The sequence below is a fragment of the Macrobrachium rosenbergii genome, chromosome 36, assembly GCF_040412425.1.
Source record: "Macrobrachium rosenbergii isolate ZJJX-2024 chromosome 36, ASM4041242v1, whole genome shotgun sequence".
NCBI lineage: Eukaryota > Metazoa > Arthropoda > Malacostraca > Decapoda > Palaemonidae > Macrobrachium > Macrobrachium rosenbergii.
This window is the reverse complement of record NC_089776.1, coordinates 17,601,965-17,618,473: the sequence shown is the minus strand read 5'-3', so window position 1 is coordinate 17,618,473 and position 16,509 is coordinate 17,601,965. Positions and strand designations below refer to the sequence as shown.

At 38.3% G+C, this 16,509-nt stretch overlaps 1 protein-coding gene across 3 annotated transcripts in view; it reads left to right on the top strand.

Moving 5' to 3' along the window:
• Pat1 (Protein interacting with APP tail-1) overlaps positions 1 to 1,888 on the top strand; it is a 362,655-nt gene extending 360,767 nt beyond the window's left edge. For all 3 annotated transcript variants that reach the window (XM_067080970.1, XM_067080971.1, XM_067080969.1), the window contains one exon: positions 1,058 to 1,888. In XM_067080970.1, coding sequence (XP_066937071.1) covers positions 1,058 to 1,287 — 230 coding nt within the window. In that variant the 3' untranslated portion in view covers positions 1,288 to 1,888. The remainder of the gene's footprint in view (positions 1 to 1,057) is intronic.
• The last annotated feature ends 14,621 nt before the right edge of the window (positions 1,889 to 16,509 follow it).

The window sequence follows — 16,509 nt, the reverse complement described above, 5'->3', positions numbered from 1 at the left end:
TGGACATCCTTTCAGTTCATCTTCCAGCTTTGATGGTAACTTTTAATTTGTGTGGTGTTTTTAGTTGTGATGAATAATATAGCTTAGAATTCCATAAAGAATTGTAGTATTCAGGTATTACCTTAGCCATCACCAGAAAATTCTCATAGCATCTTTTTTGTTCTCAAAAACAATTCAAGTGCATTTTGGATAATTGTGTTTTAGCAAGTGTTCTAACAGCCATTCTTAATGCTTCATAGCAAAAGCCCCCAGCAGTTTGCATTGACTAGACCAGTACTTATTGAGAATTTATGGTACAACCAGTTTTTACTATGAATGAAAATGCAGTGTGTTGTAGCTATTGATTTATTTTTGTTTTTCAAATTATAAATTTGCACACCATCTTCATCTACACCAAGAGAGCAAAGGGCCTCTGAAATGTGCCATTCATGTCTTTCCTGATTTTTCACGTTTACATGTCTCCCTTCATCTCCAGCCTCCTGTCTCATTGTTTCATCCAAGTAAGCCTGGGTCTTTCAACTCATCTGGTACCCACAGGATCCCAGCTGCACTATCCACTGTCACGTAATATTCTCCCAAGGATTGTGCAGAGGGCATGTCTAAGCCATCTCCATCTCTCTTTCACCATTATCTCATCTACATATGGAACTCAGTTTCCCTCATGGTATCATTTCAAACTTATCATATTACTCCTAATATTCTCATTAAATTTTTTTTTATTAAAACTTTATTCCCAAAATCTCAAAATCTATTAGATATAGTTTCATTGTCATACCATAATACATTTCATAAAGGAAAATGGATCACACTAGACATATGTACTATAATCTTACTCTCTGGAAATTTCAATCTGTTTGATTTCCAGATCTTATTCAACATGACCATTGTTTTATTTGCCTTTTTTAAGTCACTAAACATGCACATCAGATAATCAGATTGATATTTTAACAAACAGGAGCTTGGATCTTAAATATATTACCTTTTCATAGAGAAGTGCTCTGTAGGATATTGTCAAATGTATTGTAATGTTTTTTTTTTTGCTCTTTTCTCTCTCTAGGTAAGAAACTTTTTGGTGAAGCATACTCAGGACTGGAATATGATTACCGGGGTCTGCTGCGAGTGTATTCCATCCAGGCTAATATGGAGAAATGTTTCAAATATCAGGGTATATTAGCGTACTGGAAATTGTTACGCGATGAAGCGCAAGAAACACAAACTTCTCCATTCGTTGAACTAAGTGAACCTCTCAGAGTTTTAGATACTGTAAATCAGTTTATGACAATGTAAATAAAAGTGATTACATGCTGCAGAACATTTCTTTGCAATATTAAAGATACATTGTTTTATTACTCAGCTGTTATGTGGTAAGTAGAGTGTATGTCACTCAACTATTGAAAGGCTAGGCGAGTTCTACAGTGACTCAACCAGTGACAGGTGCCTGTTAGAGGAATTGTTAGTGTATGGAGTTAATCTCATTCAAATTCAAATTGGCATTCCAAAATAGACATAGAATTGAGAACACTCACAGAGTTGTTGGTCAGATTGCTGCCCTCTAGTACACTTGTGTTCTGGGGCCTTGCTCCACCTGCTTTTTGTGTTTGTGGAGAAATGACTAATGCATTGATCAAGATTGCAGCAACAGCTGTGTGTTGATGAAACATCCACATTCAATTTGTGCAAAATGACTGGGAGATTGCCATTACTAGGCAAGAATTCAGATCAGCCCTGTTTTGTTGTTGTGTTTAGAGTTTGTTTTCAGTGCTCATTCACATGCCCCTATTTCCATATGGAAGTGAGGATTTTCTGAGCTATTTTAGCAATAATGTTTAAGGAGATGAAATCACAAATGTGTGTATCATAGACAAACATTAATAAAGTAAGGTAATATTTTGGTCTTTTAATAGTCATTGTACATCATTTGGCAGAGCTTTAGCTCTGTCAAATGATGTTTGTGTGCAAAATCCTTGTTTTCACAAATGCAAGACTGTTAACAGTAATCAGGAATGATGCTACTATTAAAGAACTCAAATTTAGACTACTAGTAACTGGTTAGTTAGCTGGAGGTGTAGCTGATGACAGGGTGTGTGACCATACAGTGAGACACTGGTAACTAGCTGATTTTTGTGAGTAATTGTTTTGCTTATCTGTGGCTGGTTTTCCTAGTTACTCTCACTTAATTATTGTATATGAAATATTTTTTGGAGACAGGTGGCTCTTGTTTATTGTGACACCATTTCTACAAGACAATAAAACCTAGCACCCTTCATCACTAATAATATTGACTCCACGCACTATATTGCCACTGGTTCTTGAAAACCAGCTTATTAAGTAACGAAGACCCAATTTGATAGCCTGTACTTGAATATTTTCAAGATATCTTAAAGGTAGCAGCAATTCCACACAGTTCCTAAGTTAAACTAAACTGTACTTTACACCTAACATGCAATTTACAAGACTTATGTAAAAATGTATCACACCTAAAATGGTAGCATAGGAAAAGATAATTGTATGGTAGCTGATAAGTAAAGAAGTCTGCATGTAAATAAGCATACATTTTTCCTCTTTACGATAGATATTCTGTCTGCAGTACTTAGCTCTTTTCAAGAACTTGTTTTCAAGTAGTTTATAATACCATCTAGGAAGTTAGACCTAATCTCAGAGAGGTCTCCAGGTACCAGTGAAAAGTAGGTCAAAATAGTATCAAAGCATCTGTCCAAATACTGACTTTGTTTCTATATGGGTGCTAGTGCTACCAACTTTGTATAGTGACCCAGAAAATTTACTTATCAAATGTGTTCAGTAACTTTCCTCTTGTTGTCAAACTATGTAATGCTCTCCCTATTTCCGTTTGTGTATACCATTAATTACCATTGTTTCATACAAACCCAACAATCATAATTAGCTGTATTTGCAGTTCTCATTTCATCAGACACAGCTTCTGAAGTCTTGAAGATTAACAGTGGCTAGAAAATCATCCACTGTAACCCAGCATTAGGTTGAAACAGATTCCTTCATTTGTCTTGTTGAAGATTACACAAAACACAAAAATTCCCTAGCATTTTAAGTTTAGAAACTTGTTATGATTTCACTTCATTTCTGTTTTTTCTCTTCCTTGCTCCATTGCTGTATGAAACTCAAGCTTTACTTTTCCTTTATTACTCGTCTTGGTACTTTTCAGTAGTTGTTAGTCAGAGTTATGCTTTTTCACTGTTGTGGTTGATTGCCTTTTTATATCCTTCAACTACTATTAGACAATCAGTATTTACTCTTAAATAAAGTTTTCTTTCACCTCTGCTGTATATTGTTATCTGTTATGGTTTGCTCTTTGTATTAGAGCTATATATATTTTCTCTACATGCTTTTCGATATTTGATGGATAACATTTACACCTTTTTGTTTACTAATTGTTTTTTGCTCTCAATAATTTTGGATTTTGATCACTACTATCATTGTGTGTATATATAAGTTGATGTTATACTTTTGCTAAATTATGTATCGTGTACTGTTGGTAGCTGCTAGTCTATGTTGTTGCAGCTTCTGCAATTTTGCATATATGTAGATATATGATTTTAGATTTATAGTTATCAAAATTCTTAAAAGAATTTGTGAGAGACAGCAGCCATGTAAAGTTTGCTTTGTTCTTAGATTGTCAATAGACATCTGTTTTGTGTCACCTGTTGGGGCCAGCTCTGTGCTCCTAACACCAGTATTACCACTCTTGTTTAGACATCCAATGTACCCACTTTTCGAAGAGAAAATCTTATCAGTCTAGGAAGAGAACTTGCTGTTGACAACATGTCTACTTCTTCAGTACTGTAGTCTTTTGTTGCCTCTGTCAGCTTTCAAAGTTTTTTCCTTTGGATTCAGAATTACAGAACTGACTTCTAGTGACGCTAGTGCACCTCCTGAACCTTCCTTCTGGCTTTATTTCTGAGCTATTGCTTGCTGCTGTAAGACACACTATCTCATCAGTGCTGACTGCTACCTGGCCTGTGGCTCCAGTTTGCTCACCTCTGCCCTTGTCACATTTGCTGTCCTTTCAGAATGCTGCTCCTGCAATGCTGTACCTGCTTCTACAGATTCTGCCATTCCAGTGTCATGTCTTCCAGTGCTATTGGTTTCATCATCTGACTCAGTTTTATGGATTTGGCTCATTTTTAATTTAATATCTAGTGTTATGCAGGAATATTTTAACAGCTGATTGCTTCTTCAGTCTTCAATGTCTAGTTCAGACCTATGTTCCATTTACTCCTGCTTCTTTTTTACAAGTACTGTACATGTGGTTTCTGGTTGGTAAGTTTGTCTTTGCTACCTTATATCTTCTGCCTTCATTCTTTTTTTTGTTGCTGCGACTACCAGGGTGCCTACAGTCTTCCCAGTCTTGATTACTGCATTCACCAGTGCTTCATTCATTCCTGCTCAACATTTTGCAGTTGTCCCTACTTCCATTTCAACGGTAATGATTACTATCGCTACATTCACGTTAGCCTGACTGCCAATAGAGGTTCAGGGTTTTGCTTTGCTACTCTTTGGAATTTGGGTTCAGTCCTGTATCTTGGTGCTCAAAATTTTATATCAGAATCTTCCCCTGTAACCAAACATTAATCAATAAAGTCCACTACACCAATGCCTGCTACAGTAACCTTAATCGCTCAAATAATGTAATGGATAGTTGTTAGGCTTTATTCAAGCCATTATGGGTTTCTTGCAGATGAGGTTGCCATCTAGTAATGCCAATGCCAAAAGGAAACATGCCTTCTCTCTGCTTATCTTCTTTGCTCATGTGACCCCAGACAGGAAGTTTAGAGGTTCTAAGGCTGCTTCTTATAAGAATTCTGTGAATTCTAAAACTCCTGTTACCAGACATCTTACTTAGTGGAATTTTCATACAGAGATATTGAAGTGGTTTGCTAGAATCAAATTTTAGCACCCCACTAACTGAAGAAAGAGGCATCTGTGGAGGAATTGTGACCTAAGGACCAACTTAACAATCGGGGCCATCAGACTTACTAGCTTTCATCAGAAATTGTAATTAAGGACTTCCTGGTTGTTGAGAATGAAAGGAAGAGGAATTTGAATAGGTTATGTCAACTGATGCTCTTTTAATTCCCTTGACTATTAACCCCATCATATGTACTGTATATGATTCAGGGTTGCTCTCCCCAAGCCCTCAGTTTCCTCTGTGCCTGAGTGGATTGCCATGAGAACAACAGTTTCTTTGACTCCATCTGCTGTTATGATCTTGTGAGCCGAAGTAGATGCCACAGAGATTTTTAAGGTAATTCATTGCCATCACCAGTTGGGAGAGTTGGTGATAGATACTGTCAGTACCAATTTGGCCAAAGAGAGTAAAACCTCAGCTGTAGCAGCTAAGGTTAAAAGGATCATTGTACACATTTGTATCATTGTGTACCCTCTGGCTAACAGTATGATGAGGAAAACAGATGCAGTATCTAAGAATTTCATTATTTTGCTGTCATTCTTGGACAAGAGGGACTCAAGAGTAATGCGTATGTTAAATCAAGGCCTTTTTCAAAGAATTTATTTAAGGAACTGTTGTATAAGATGAGTACTGTGCTACATGTGCAGCTATGTCTAGTTTGGGAACTCCATCCTCAAAGTTGGCAATTACACAGCTGGATTCCTCATCCACTTTCCTCTGTGATTTCTTTGAAAAATTTAGATTCTGCATTGCAGAGCCCCTTTTACTCAGTTGAGCAGAAAAGTTTATGCATCCAGATCCTTCATGCCATAGTGAACCTCTACTTCTAAATATACCCCCTATAGAAGACGGTGCTTCCCTTTCAAAGGAAAAGCAATTGCTAAACAGGAAATGTCCAGCAAGATGCAGAACCAAAAAAGGAGATTGTCAACTAACTAGGATCCTTTCTCCAGAGGGTGGTTTGCCTCAGGAAGACTGCTTCAACCGAGATGTGATAGGTGTAGAACATAGGTAATGGATGTATTCCAGTTTGGCTACAGACTTTTTGGGAGCAAGTGCTGTTCATGCATGGTGTTAGACACAGAAGTCAAACCGATGATAGAAAACTGGCAATAAGTGGTAACAGATGGTTCAACATGGTTTAACAGTTGTCTGTTTCTAGCCTGCAAGACAACTAATTGGTGCCTGATCATTAATCTCAACCCCTTAAACAAGATTTTACAGCATACTCCTCACAGGATAGAGATTGTGGAGTCGGTGAGATTTTCAGTTGTGAAGGGGAACTTCCTTGCCTCCACAGATCTTGTGGATATTTGTTTCCACATGCTCATTCATCCTTTGTTTTAGAAATACCTGCACTGCATTGGAAGGGGGAGATTTTTATCACTTTCTTGCTGTGCTTCACCATAGGTACAACACAAATGTTTACAAGAATGCATGCACCAGTAGCATGTTGGGTACATCAGTCTGATGTAAGGCTAACATGGTATTTGGAAAACTAGCTGTACTGGCAGAATCAACAACAGCTTTAATTTGAATTATGTTTGTAATATAAAATATTTTCTGGTGTCAAAGGTGTGCCAGTGTCAAAGATACACCCCAGTTTTTACCAGAAAATTTTTTGAAAAAATAAACAAATTAAGTTGCACTGTCACGAGTTGATGGCTTTGTATTAGGTGGTGTGCTCTGTGGATTCAGTCTGTCGCTGTCCATTTAATAGCACATTGATTATGATTTTTCATATTCATTGATTTCAATACTGTATTTATTGTTTTTCTGAAGTTGACATATCAGCAAACTGAAAACTTGAACAGATTACCAAATAACGTACATGGTTTAAACTACCCAGCTGTGTTTTGTAAGAAATTTTCTGTGTCAACATGTCTTGGAGCTTGCAAATGGATGAGGCTTCAGATATTGCAGTATTTCAAGTTTATGATAGTATCAGATGAAGGCTTTGCAACCATTTTGCTAAATCTTCGGTAAAGGAAAAACTAAGCACCACAATAGGAAGTATTAGACATACAAAATAACATTGTTTTGCAGTTACACTTTGTAAAAAGACCACATGAACATGACATCCCAAAGAGAAGAAAATAAAAAGAGTAAAGATTGAAATACTGAACACAAAATAAAAATATTACAAATAAGAAAAAATAAAAACTTTGATATTCATACCTGAAAATATTTTCGATATTGTTACTATCTGTAAAGTAACATATGGATGTTTAAGATAGACTTATTATAGTAAGATTTACCAATAAAGGAATTACAGTACTCTTTAGTTACATATTTATTGTTTTACTTTTTTTATGATACGTTTGTTTATTTATTGTTTTAACATTTACAGGGAGCCCCCTGTTATCAGTGTTTTGGTTTTACAGCACTTGGCTAACAATGTTGTTAACCTGAGTTTTGGGGACGGTAAACGATTTTCAGCATCAGTCAGCGTTTATCGGCGTCAGCCAGTGTTTTATTGGTGTTGGCAAGTGGTTTATTGGCACTTACGATGTAATATAAAATTGGGGAGCCCTTCTAGGGAACAAGGAAGTTTCCGGGATATGGTCCCTGGAACAAAGAAGTTGGCATATCAACATCAAGGAGTTGAAGGCGATTCATTTCGGACTACAGTTATTCGCATCAAAAGTTTGCAACAAGACAGTGGCAGTCCACTCAGACAACACTGTCCTGTCTTATATCAAGAAACAAGGAGGGACTCACTCTTTCTTCCTCTGCGAGGCAGCGAGGGCCCTTCTCCTCTGGGCAGACCAGAACCAGACCAAGATACTTACATGTTTTATTCAAAGGAAACTACATGTATTAGCAGACAAACTGAGCCGCCAAAGACAGGTCCTTTCCACAGAATGGACCCTGGATCCGCTAGTCTGCTTAGACTTATGGAAATGTGGGGAAAGCCATTCCTGGACCTCTTCGTAACCTCCAGGAATCATTGCCTTCCGTTGTTCTGTTCTCCAGCCCCGGACCCACTGGCATGGGCAATGGACACCATGCTACAGGACTGGTTGAACAAGGACCTACAGTAAACCTCCCATATTTGCGGTCTCACAATTCTCAGACTCACCTATTTGCATATTTTTCTGTTGAACATATATAAACATTATTCATGTGAACATTCATCTATTCACGGTATTTTTCACTGAGAAATATTCACTAATTACTATATTTTCATATAATTTTCATGACTAAATGCACTTTTTGTGATAAAATTATTAAAATACTCAGGTATAAAATTTTTAGAGGTTTTTTGTGTTTAAACTATCAAAATAGGCAGTTCTATGTGTTTCAGAGGGGTTTTAAGTATTCGGGGATTTTAGCTATTCACGGGTGGCTGTGGTACGCATCCCCCACGAATACAGGGGGTTTACTATATGCATTCCCACCATTCAGCATGGTTAGGGAAGTTCTGAACAAATTTCAGTCCCACCAGAATGCAACAATGACTTTAATAACCCCATTTTGACCTCAGAAGGAGTAGTTCTCAGATCTCCTCAGACTACTGGTGGACTTTCCAAGGCTACTCCCTCAAAAGCCAAATCTACTCAGACAGCCTCACTTCAGACGCTTCCACCAACGATTGTCCATTCTGTCCCTGACAGGATACAGACTGTCAGGAAGCTCATTAGAGCGAGAGGTTTTTCAAAAGCAGCTGCAGAAGCTATTGCTAGGTGTAGACATCAATCCTCTAGCAAAGTTTACCAAGCCAAGTGGACAGTTTTCCATGCTTTGTGTAGCAGACATAACATCTCGTCTTCTCAGATGGCTACGGCAGAGATAGCAGACTTTCTGCTATATTTGAGGTCCTCTAGAAGTCTGTCTTCCTTTACCATTAGAGGTAACAGGGCCATGCTGGGTTCTGTTTTACACCACTGGTGTAGATCTGTCTGCAAACCACGATCTGTCTAATCTCATCAAATCATTTGGAACATCCAAAAAGAAGAAGGTAAAGGGAGTCTCTTGGAAATTGGATTTGGTTCTGAAATGGCTCTCTATTTCCCATTTCGAGGCCCTTCATTCAGTACCGTTAAGGGATCTGGCTAAGAAGACCCTTTTTCTTGTGGCCCTAGCAACTGCTAAGCGAGTTAGTGAGCTGCATGCCATTGATATGAGAATTGGCTTCTCCCAAGGGAATGCAATCTGTTCCTTTACCCTCAGGTTTTTAGCTAAGAATGAGACCCTGTCTAAGCCCTGGCCTCGTTCGTTTACCATTAAGAACCTAATGGAAATATTGGGCCCAGAAGAAGAAGAGAGAGTTCTTTGTCCTGTGATGGCATTAAGATAATAGTTACACAGGACTGAGAAAATCCTTGGACCTTCAAGTAACCTGTGGTGCTCAGTTAAAAATCCTTCTCGTCCCCTTTCTAAGAATGCTTTGGCATTTTTATGAGACCTTTTCTCGGAAGCGCATTGCCATATTGGAGAGGACATCTTGCCTTCCGTTAAAATAAAGCTCACGAAATCAGAGCGGTCGCTACCTCGTTAGCTCTTAAGCATAACTTATCGCTCTCTTCCATTCTTCATTAATATTTTGGAGGTGCAAGTCGATCTCTGCAGCTCATTACTTGCGTGAAGTGGAAACAGTGTATGAAAATTGCAGTACCCTGGGTCCGTTGTCAGTGGCTGGCATGGTTTTGGGGGAAGAAGCATAGGAAATATCACTTCCATTCTTTTTTCTTTTCACCTTGATATGGGTTGTCGAGTCTTAGGGGAGCCTGGGGGGCCCATGTACCTGGAGTACCCACCAGTTTTTTTTTTTTTAGTGGATGGATGGTGGTTTTTTATTATGTGGTGTAGGTGACAGCATTTCTTGTCTGGTTGTTTTATTGGGGTACTGCGCCCAGGGCAGGGGCAACTATTGATGCTTTGCTAGCCTCAGAAATGTCTTTCATTGCAGAGCTCCCACTAGAGTAGTAGGTGTTACACTGCTATACTGCCACACCACTACAGGTTAAGATGAGCACCAACCAGAGGCAGTATCAACCTGCAGTAGCTCTCTTACCAGGTAAGGAAACAACAAGTATTATATCAATGCTGGCAAACTTTCTGTTCTCAAATTCATTACCATAACTAATGTTTTGGGGTAGAATATGTCCATGTATCCCACCTCCTGTCAATGTGGGATTCAGCTATGTAATTGTTTGGTAAGTTACGTATATAAAATTGACATTTTTATGATAAAATAAAGATTTATATATACTTACCAAGTAATTATAGAATTGGAACCTTCTCCCCTCCTCTCACATTAACATAAGGGCACAAACAAATTGAAGCTCTTTGCTGAGTTATTCATCTCTTTCCCAAAAGTGGTTGGGGCTAGTCACCTACCGCAAATTTCAAAATTTAAGCTGCTGTGTGAATTGAAACTATAGCTGTGTAATTACTTGGTAAGTATATATAAAACTTTATTTTTTATCATAAAAATGTCATTTTTATTTTAGAAAAGCTGCATTTTTAAAGAGATGGCTCTGTGCCAAATTTTTTTTTATTCATCCATCTTTCCAACAGAATGGGATTAGTTAATAACATTGAGTACCCTGTCCTATACAGCACTTGCAGATTAAACTGGTGATCTTTTATCTGAGTTCCTCAGTCTCTTGAATTAACATGGTCTGGTGTTGTGATGTTTGACTGAAGAGTAAACCTAGCAATTGCATCAAACTGTAAAGCATTTTAGGGAGAAGCAGAGATCTATCAGAGACAATAAACCCTTTGAGCAGAGACTGATATTCACCTATCTTTGCGTTTGCTGCCTTCTCTCAGAAGTGAGGAAAGATCTCTAGGACTAAACAAGTAGTAACTCTAATGGTATTATGAGTGCAAAAGTATTATAGTCCATCCAATTCAAGACTGAACAGCAGTTAAGGCACGTAAGAGTTTCATAGAACTGATTCCTTTGGATATGATAAAGCTTTGTTTTATGTAACAATTTTATTTTGTAGTTTATTTTCTAGAAAAAGTCAGATTGTGTTATCACAATGTGTATATTTTTTTAGTTTATTATCATATTTTTACTTACTTTTTAACCTAATTTAGGTGTGTTTATCAATTGAAACTAATATCTCTCTGTTGTAAAGGTGTCATTTTGGCTATATGACCATTGGTAATTGCTTGTAGCAGCTCTAGAAGAAGAGGAATGAGATTCTGAAGAGGCCTCACATAACCTCTTACATGAAGGGGCTACAAAGTCCCTCTTCCTCCAACGTCATATGGAAATGGACAGAAGAGACGATGAAGACAACGAGGATGATGATGATGAAGATGAGGATGGGGATCTACGACGTCTCTTCTTAGATTCCAGTAACTGTGCGACTGAACTTCTTCATAAAAATACCTTAGCCTGAATGAGTCAGAAGGTATAGACATAGAAGGCACATGGATGGAAGTCGATGGAAACGACATGGATGGCGACAGCATTTAGCAGGGAGCAATGAGACTTATTGCTCTGGAGGCCGATAAGAGGAGAGCTATTGTAAGGTGAGATGATGTCACAGAAACAGTAGACTTGGAAACTGTCATGGTGGATGACACTGGGATGCAAGGATATGCAGTGAGACAATAGGCTAGAAAGGTTTGGTACCCCTGGTAGGCCTAAAGACTCCCAACGCTCAGTCAGCTTCTGCGCATCTCTTCCTGAAAAGAGATGGCGTCAGTAACTTAGATGCTGTGACGTCAGTTTTAATAGACATAATCAATCAATCAAATCCTGAAAAGAGAGGACAAGGGGGAGCTGCCTCCTCCCTCGCACACACACACACCCACACACACCCTGCGAAAGAACAGGGGCGGCCAAATCAGTTATCAGATCTCCCAAACCCCCAGTTGAATCTTCTAAGGGCAAAGCAATAGAAGAAAGCAAGGGAGTAAAATCTTCCTGAGAAGAAGAAGCAGCGAGAGGAGATTTATTAGGTCTATTTAGGTACAGGTGTGAGTATTTAGGATATCATTTCCATTAGTTAGTACCTGCTCAGTTTGCTAGTTTTTGAGTTTGCATTACTAAGGTATATCATAGAGATATTTCATCACAATCCCCTTAAACATACATAGTGTATGCCTAATATTAATGTTCTCAGGCTCTTTGTCTGTCACACAGAGAAAGGTAATCTCTAGGCACATACCCTCTTGATCCTGAGGTGTGTCTTAATCGCCTTCCTGTTATCAGTAGCTCTTTCCACTGCCCTGCAGGTATTTGGTTCACAGAGGAACACTATTCCACCATTTTTTCTAATTAATTTTCTTGTTCTTAAATAATTATCATTTATTATAGCCATTTTTCACTTTATTGCACTCATTATTTGATGAGAGAGCAAACCCTTCAGTCAGCAAATACTGATCATTTGCCAGTGCTGTCATTTGGATTGCCAGCTTTATAAGGTGCAGATATCTGTGAGCAATAATCTTTTTAGGTTTTTTACAGTATTTACATGATTTTAGTCTGTGAAATCAGTGCATTGCATATAATTTTGTAGTTTAATATTGCTTCTAGTGACAGTGTAAGGACTGGGGTATGAGCGACATACTGGCTGGGTGTTAACTGGTTTATTGGTTGTTCCTTACTGAGAGATGTACAGAATCTTGGAAGATGTTATTGACGCGTGCGAGCGGTAATGTAGCGTCTACACACAGACAGGTAAAACAGACATAAAAGGTTCAGACATCTGTGTTTGTCGGCAGACAAACAGATGGCGATATCAAGAGACATGATTAAAATACAATGATGAAACATACATCAGTGGAAAGGCCAGGAAATTCTACATATGGTCAATTGCTTGAGATTCAAGACAGATTAATGGATACAATGCAGTAGCATAATATATGTGAAATGGAGAGACATTTGGCGTCTTCACAAACAGAAACACACGTACAGTTTGATACAGAAGATTCGTTGGAACATTATGAGTACATGATTAGAATGCTTGCATGGCACTGCAAGTAGTGGTGATTGTACATACATTAGGACAACAATGCTTAGGGAGAAACAGACGGAAATATTGTATGGTTGAAATAGCGTTCCTGTAGAGAAAGAAAACGAGACGCTGGCTTTGTCCTGTCCACTGCGATGATGACGATTGACGAACACACGAACACACACACGTGTTTGGAAGAGGCAGCGTCGGGGCTCTTACAAGTACTCTCCCCCAAGACGTGTGTAACGTCTGATTGTTTGGAAGAGACGGCGTCGGGGCGACGGGCTCTTACAACAGCTTTACTGCTGACTAGCTTACAAATTGTTTTATAATTAGTGCTCAGAAGTGTTTTCTGGTTTGTGCAGCCACTTTCTTTTCAATTTTCATTTAATATACTGTATTTGTGGGTGGCAGAATTTTATTACTCTACTTTGAGGGTAATGTTGATACAGTATTTGCTTTGTACGTACCTCATTTTTACCATGCATTTTGTAGGCCCACCTTCTTAGCGTTAATATGTTTAGTTGTCCTTAGGTAGGCTTTTGTATTTTCGTGCATCAGGTTTATTTTTCTTATATTTGCTCATGTTAAATTATTGTATCAATGAAATTTGTGACCACATGAAATTATACCTGATGTATATGAGATATATTAATCATGCTACTAGTCTAACCACTTATGTAGCAGGATATATTACTCTTTTTTGTATGTTGCATGTGCTAGTACCTTTTTTGCACTGTCATTGTTGTGCTTTGATAATCCTGTGCTTTTGTATGTATTTGCAGGATTTTTAGCAGCCATTTGTCTTTGCCGCTCCTCACCTATGAGAGACGAGCTGCAACTGTTCACCCAGACAGTGTTTCTGCTAGGTCTAGTCGCTGCATGAGTCTGCTGCAGATGTATTAGGTTTAGAGTCTTCGGTCTCCAGGTTAGCAAAAGAGCCATCTTCATCACTGGTCATGGTAAAGTAGCACCACCTCAGATTATGTCTCAAACCAATTCCCACATATTGTCCTGTGGCAGACAAGCTTTGCCTGCTGACCACTCCTCTCCTCATGCCTTGTTCCTCATCTGCCTTAATTGCTGCCTATCATGTCCACTCCACTTCTGCCTTGCCTGCTGACTGGCATACCTGCTCACAGAATGAGACTGCACAACCACAGCAGATGATAGACATGACTCTCTCAGTTATGCCTCTTCATGCATTGACCGCTGCCCTCCAAGTGACTGTGACTCCAGCAGCAACTGCTATTTCAATTAGCAACCTTTTACTGACTGTAACCACTTTTCCAGGTGTTGACATACCTGTGCCTGCAGCTGTGCCTCTCCCATAGCTTAAAGACAAAGCACTCTCATGACTTCCCAACACCAGTCACTGTTCAGGCAGAGTCACCTTCAGTGCCCAGACCTACCTTGTCAGAGGCCACACCTTTGATCAAGAAGAGAGCCAGCTACGTGCCAGCAGACGCCAAGACCATGAGTGTATTGCGCTGGGGCAGCTTACTTCAGCTATGACCTTGAAGGTTTCTTTGGTTGAAGTAGTGCCTGGGATCATGGAGACTGGTTATGGCAAGTGTAATGACTGTAACATTTCTTTTTGATATAAGGGTTCCAGCAATGGCTCACTCCATCCTAAGGAGAACTCTACTGATCATGATTCTGTAAGCTCTTGGACTAAGGACAACAGCAGTCAGCCTCAAGATTCAGTGATTCTTTTTTGGACTCTATTCATCTTCACAATGGGTTACCAGTATGGGAATTGCAGTTGACCAGCTCTCTTCAGGGATGCTTTTGATCCTTGGCATACCATCTCTTCCTCACTATTTTTCTTCAGTGACACTTTTCTGCCAGCTTCTCTGGTCTCATCAGGAAAGAAGAGCTAGAGAAAGTCATCATTATCAGAAACTAGTTTGGCATATCAACTTCTTCAAGTTAAAGTCCATTTTTTAAGGCTTCAACTCCTCTAGACCGTATTTCATACAATTGCGTTACCCTTGGTGAGCCTAGACCATCTCTCTGACTAACAGAGCCATATTCAGCTGTAAGCTTGGTACTCTTACTGCTACTACTGCTACTACTGTTTTCCTACCACTTTTTTGACTCCTGGACAAATTTGAATGACACCTACCAATACCAACCACATTAGACATATTATATATAATAATATCTGGAGTAGTCCACATCAGTAAAAGAGTATAACTTCTAGTATCTTAGAGTGATTAGGATTTCTTGAACAGAGTCAAAACTCTCAACAAGATATCTCGCAGAGTTTTTTCCCAAATTTTTTGTTGAATGTGGTGAACATTAATAATTCCATCAGTGTTTGGATGTACAAGATCATTTGGTGCTTTCCTAATTAACTTCAGCACATGAAATGGCCTGTAATCTTATATTCTAGTAATTTACTGACATTCAAATTCACTTGTCTTTAAAGTTTTCTGGCCAGTTTTAAAACTTTCAGAATGTGAATTACCTTGCAACCATAATTATATGGTCTCTGCAATCACTAAAGGTACATCATTTTGAGGATATTACCTAGTCAGTAAATATTTAGTAGGTAACATATGAATTTTACTGTATGCATAATAGTTTTAGATAACTGATAAGGTCATTGTGTACAATGTAACAAATTTCTAAAAAATCTAATACTGTCCTGTGAACTTTTACATCAGATCCCTTGCTAGACGGTTTATACAGTTTTCCAGGTAAATCAGCAAAACTGAAAACTATTAAATTCTGGGCCATTATCAGTTGATATTTGCATAGGAAGCTTTAAAAGTCATGGGTTATATGTTGATTAAGGAAATCAACTATGATCTTAGATATCACATTATTTAGTTGTTCTACAGGCAGGCATTTTAAGTGATGATCAACTAAAACTCATAATCCTTGATATTCCTAAAATACTGTAGGCACGCCCACTAAATTACTTGCTATTAGATCTAAAGGGACACTAATTTGATTTTTTATAGTAGATAGTAGCTTGATTCTAGCTGTAGGCTTGTTCTTTTGGTAAACCTCACACACAGGTTAGACATCTTTGATATGTTGCATTAAGGTATCAATGAGTTTCAAAGACTTAATTTGAGCCATATTTACATGGGTTTTTAGAGGCATGCTTACAAAAATCAAATGACACCAAACGCTCTCAAAATTCAGGGAGCATTTGCACTATTTACCCCTCTCATCAAAGGAGACTTTACTTGTTGTATGCTTGGAGTCCTAATCTGATTTTGATACAGTTCTTCAAAAGGAATAAAAGACAACCTTTACAGAGTATTGTCAAAATACTTAATCCAAAGAATTCACCCTTCAAAAGACAATTTCAGCATCAGACAATGAAGAGAAATTCATGGATAACAACAAACAGCTATAGTATTTATTTGATTAACTGAAATAATGCAAAAGGAAGCTCCCTGTCACATTCTACCCCAGAAGATATTCCCAAATTTACTCCAGCTATAATATCTACCTTAAATTATGCACCATTGATTTCCGTCGTTTCCTAATGCAATAACTTTATCCTTTTCCAGTCCTTACCATTTTGGATGGAAAAGCAACTAAGTCACTAATTCTTTCCAAAGAGCCTGTGTAATTTTTGGGAGATCACAAACCAAATCATGTCTCTTTATGTCACCAAACAAT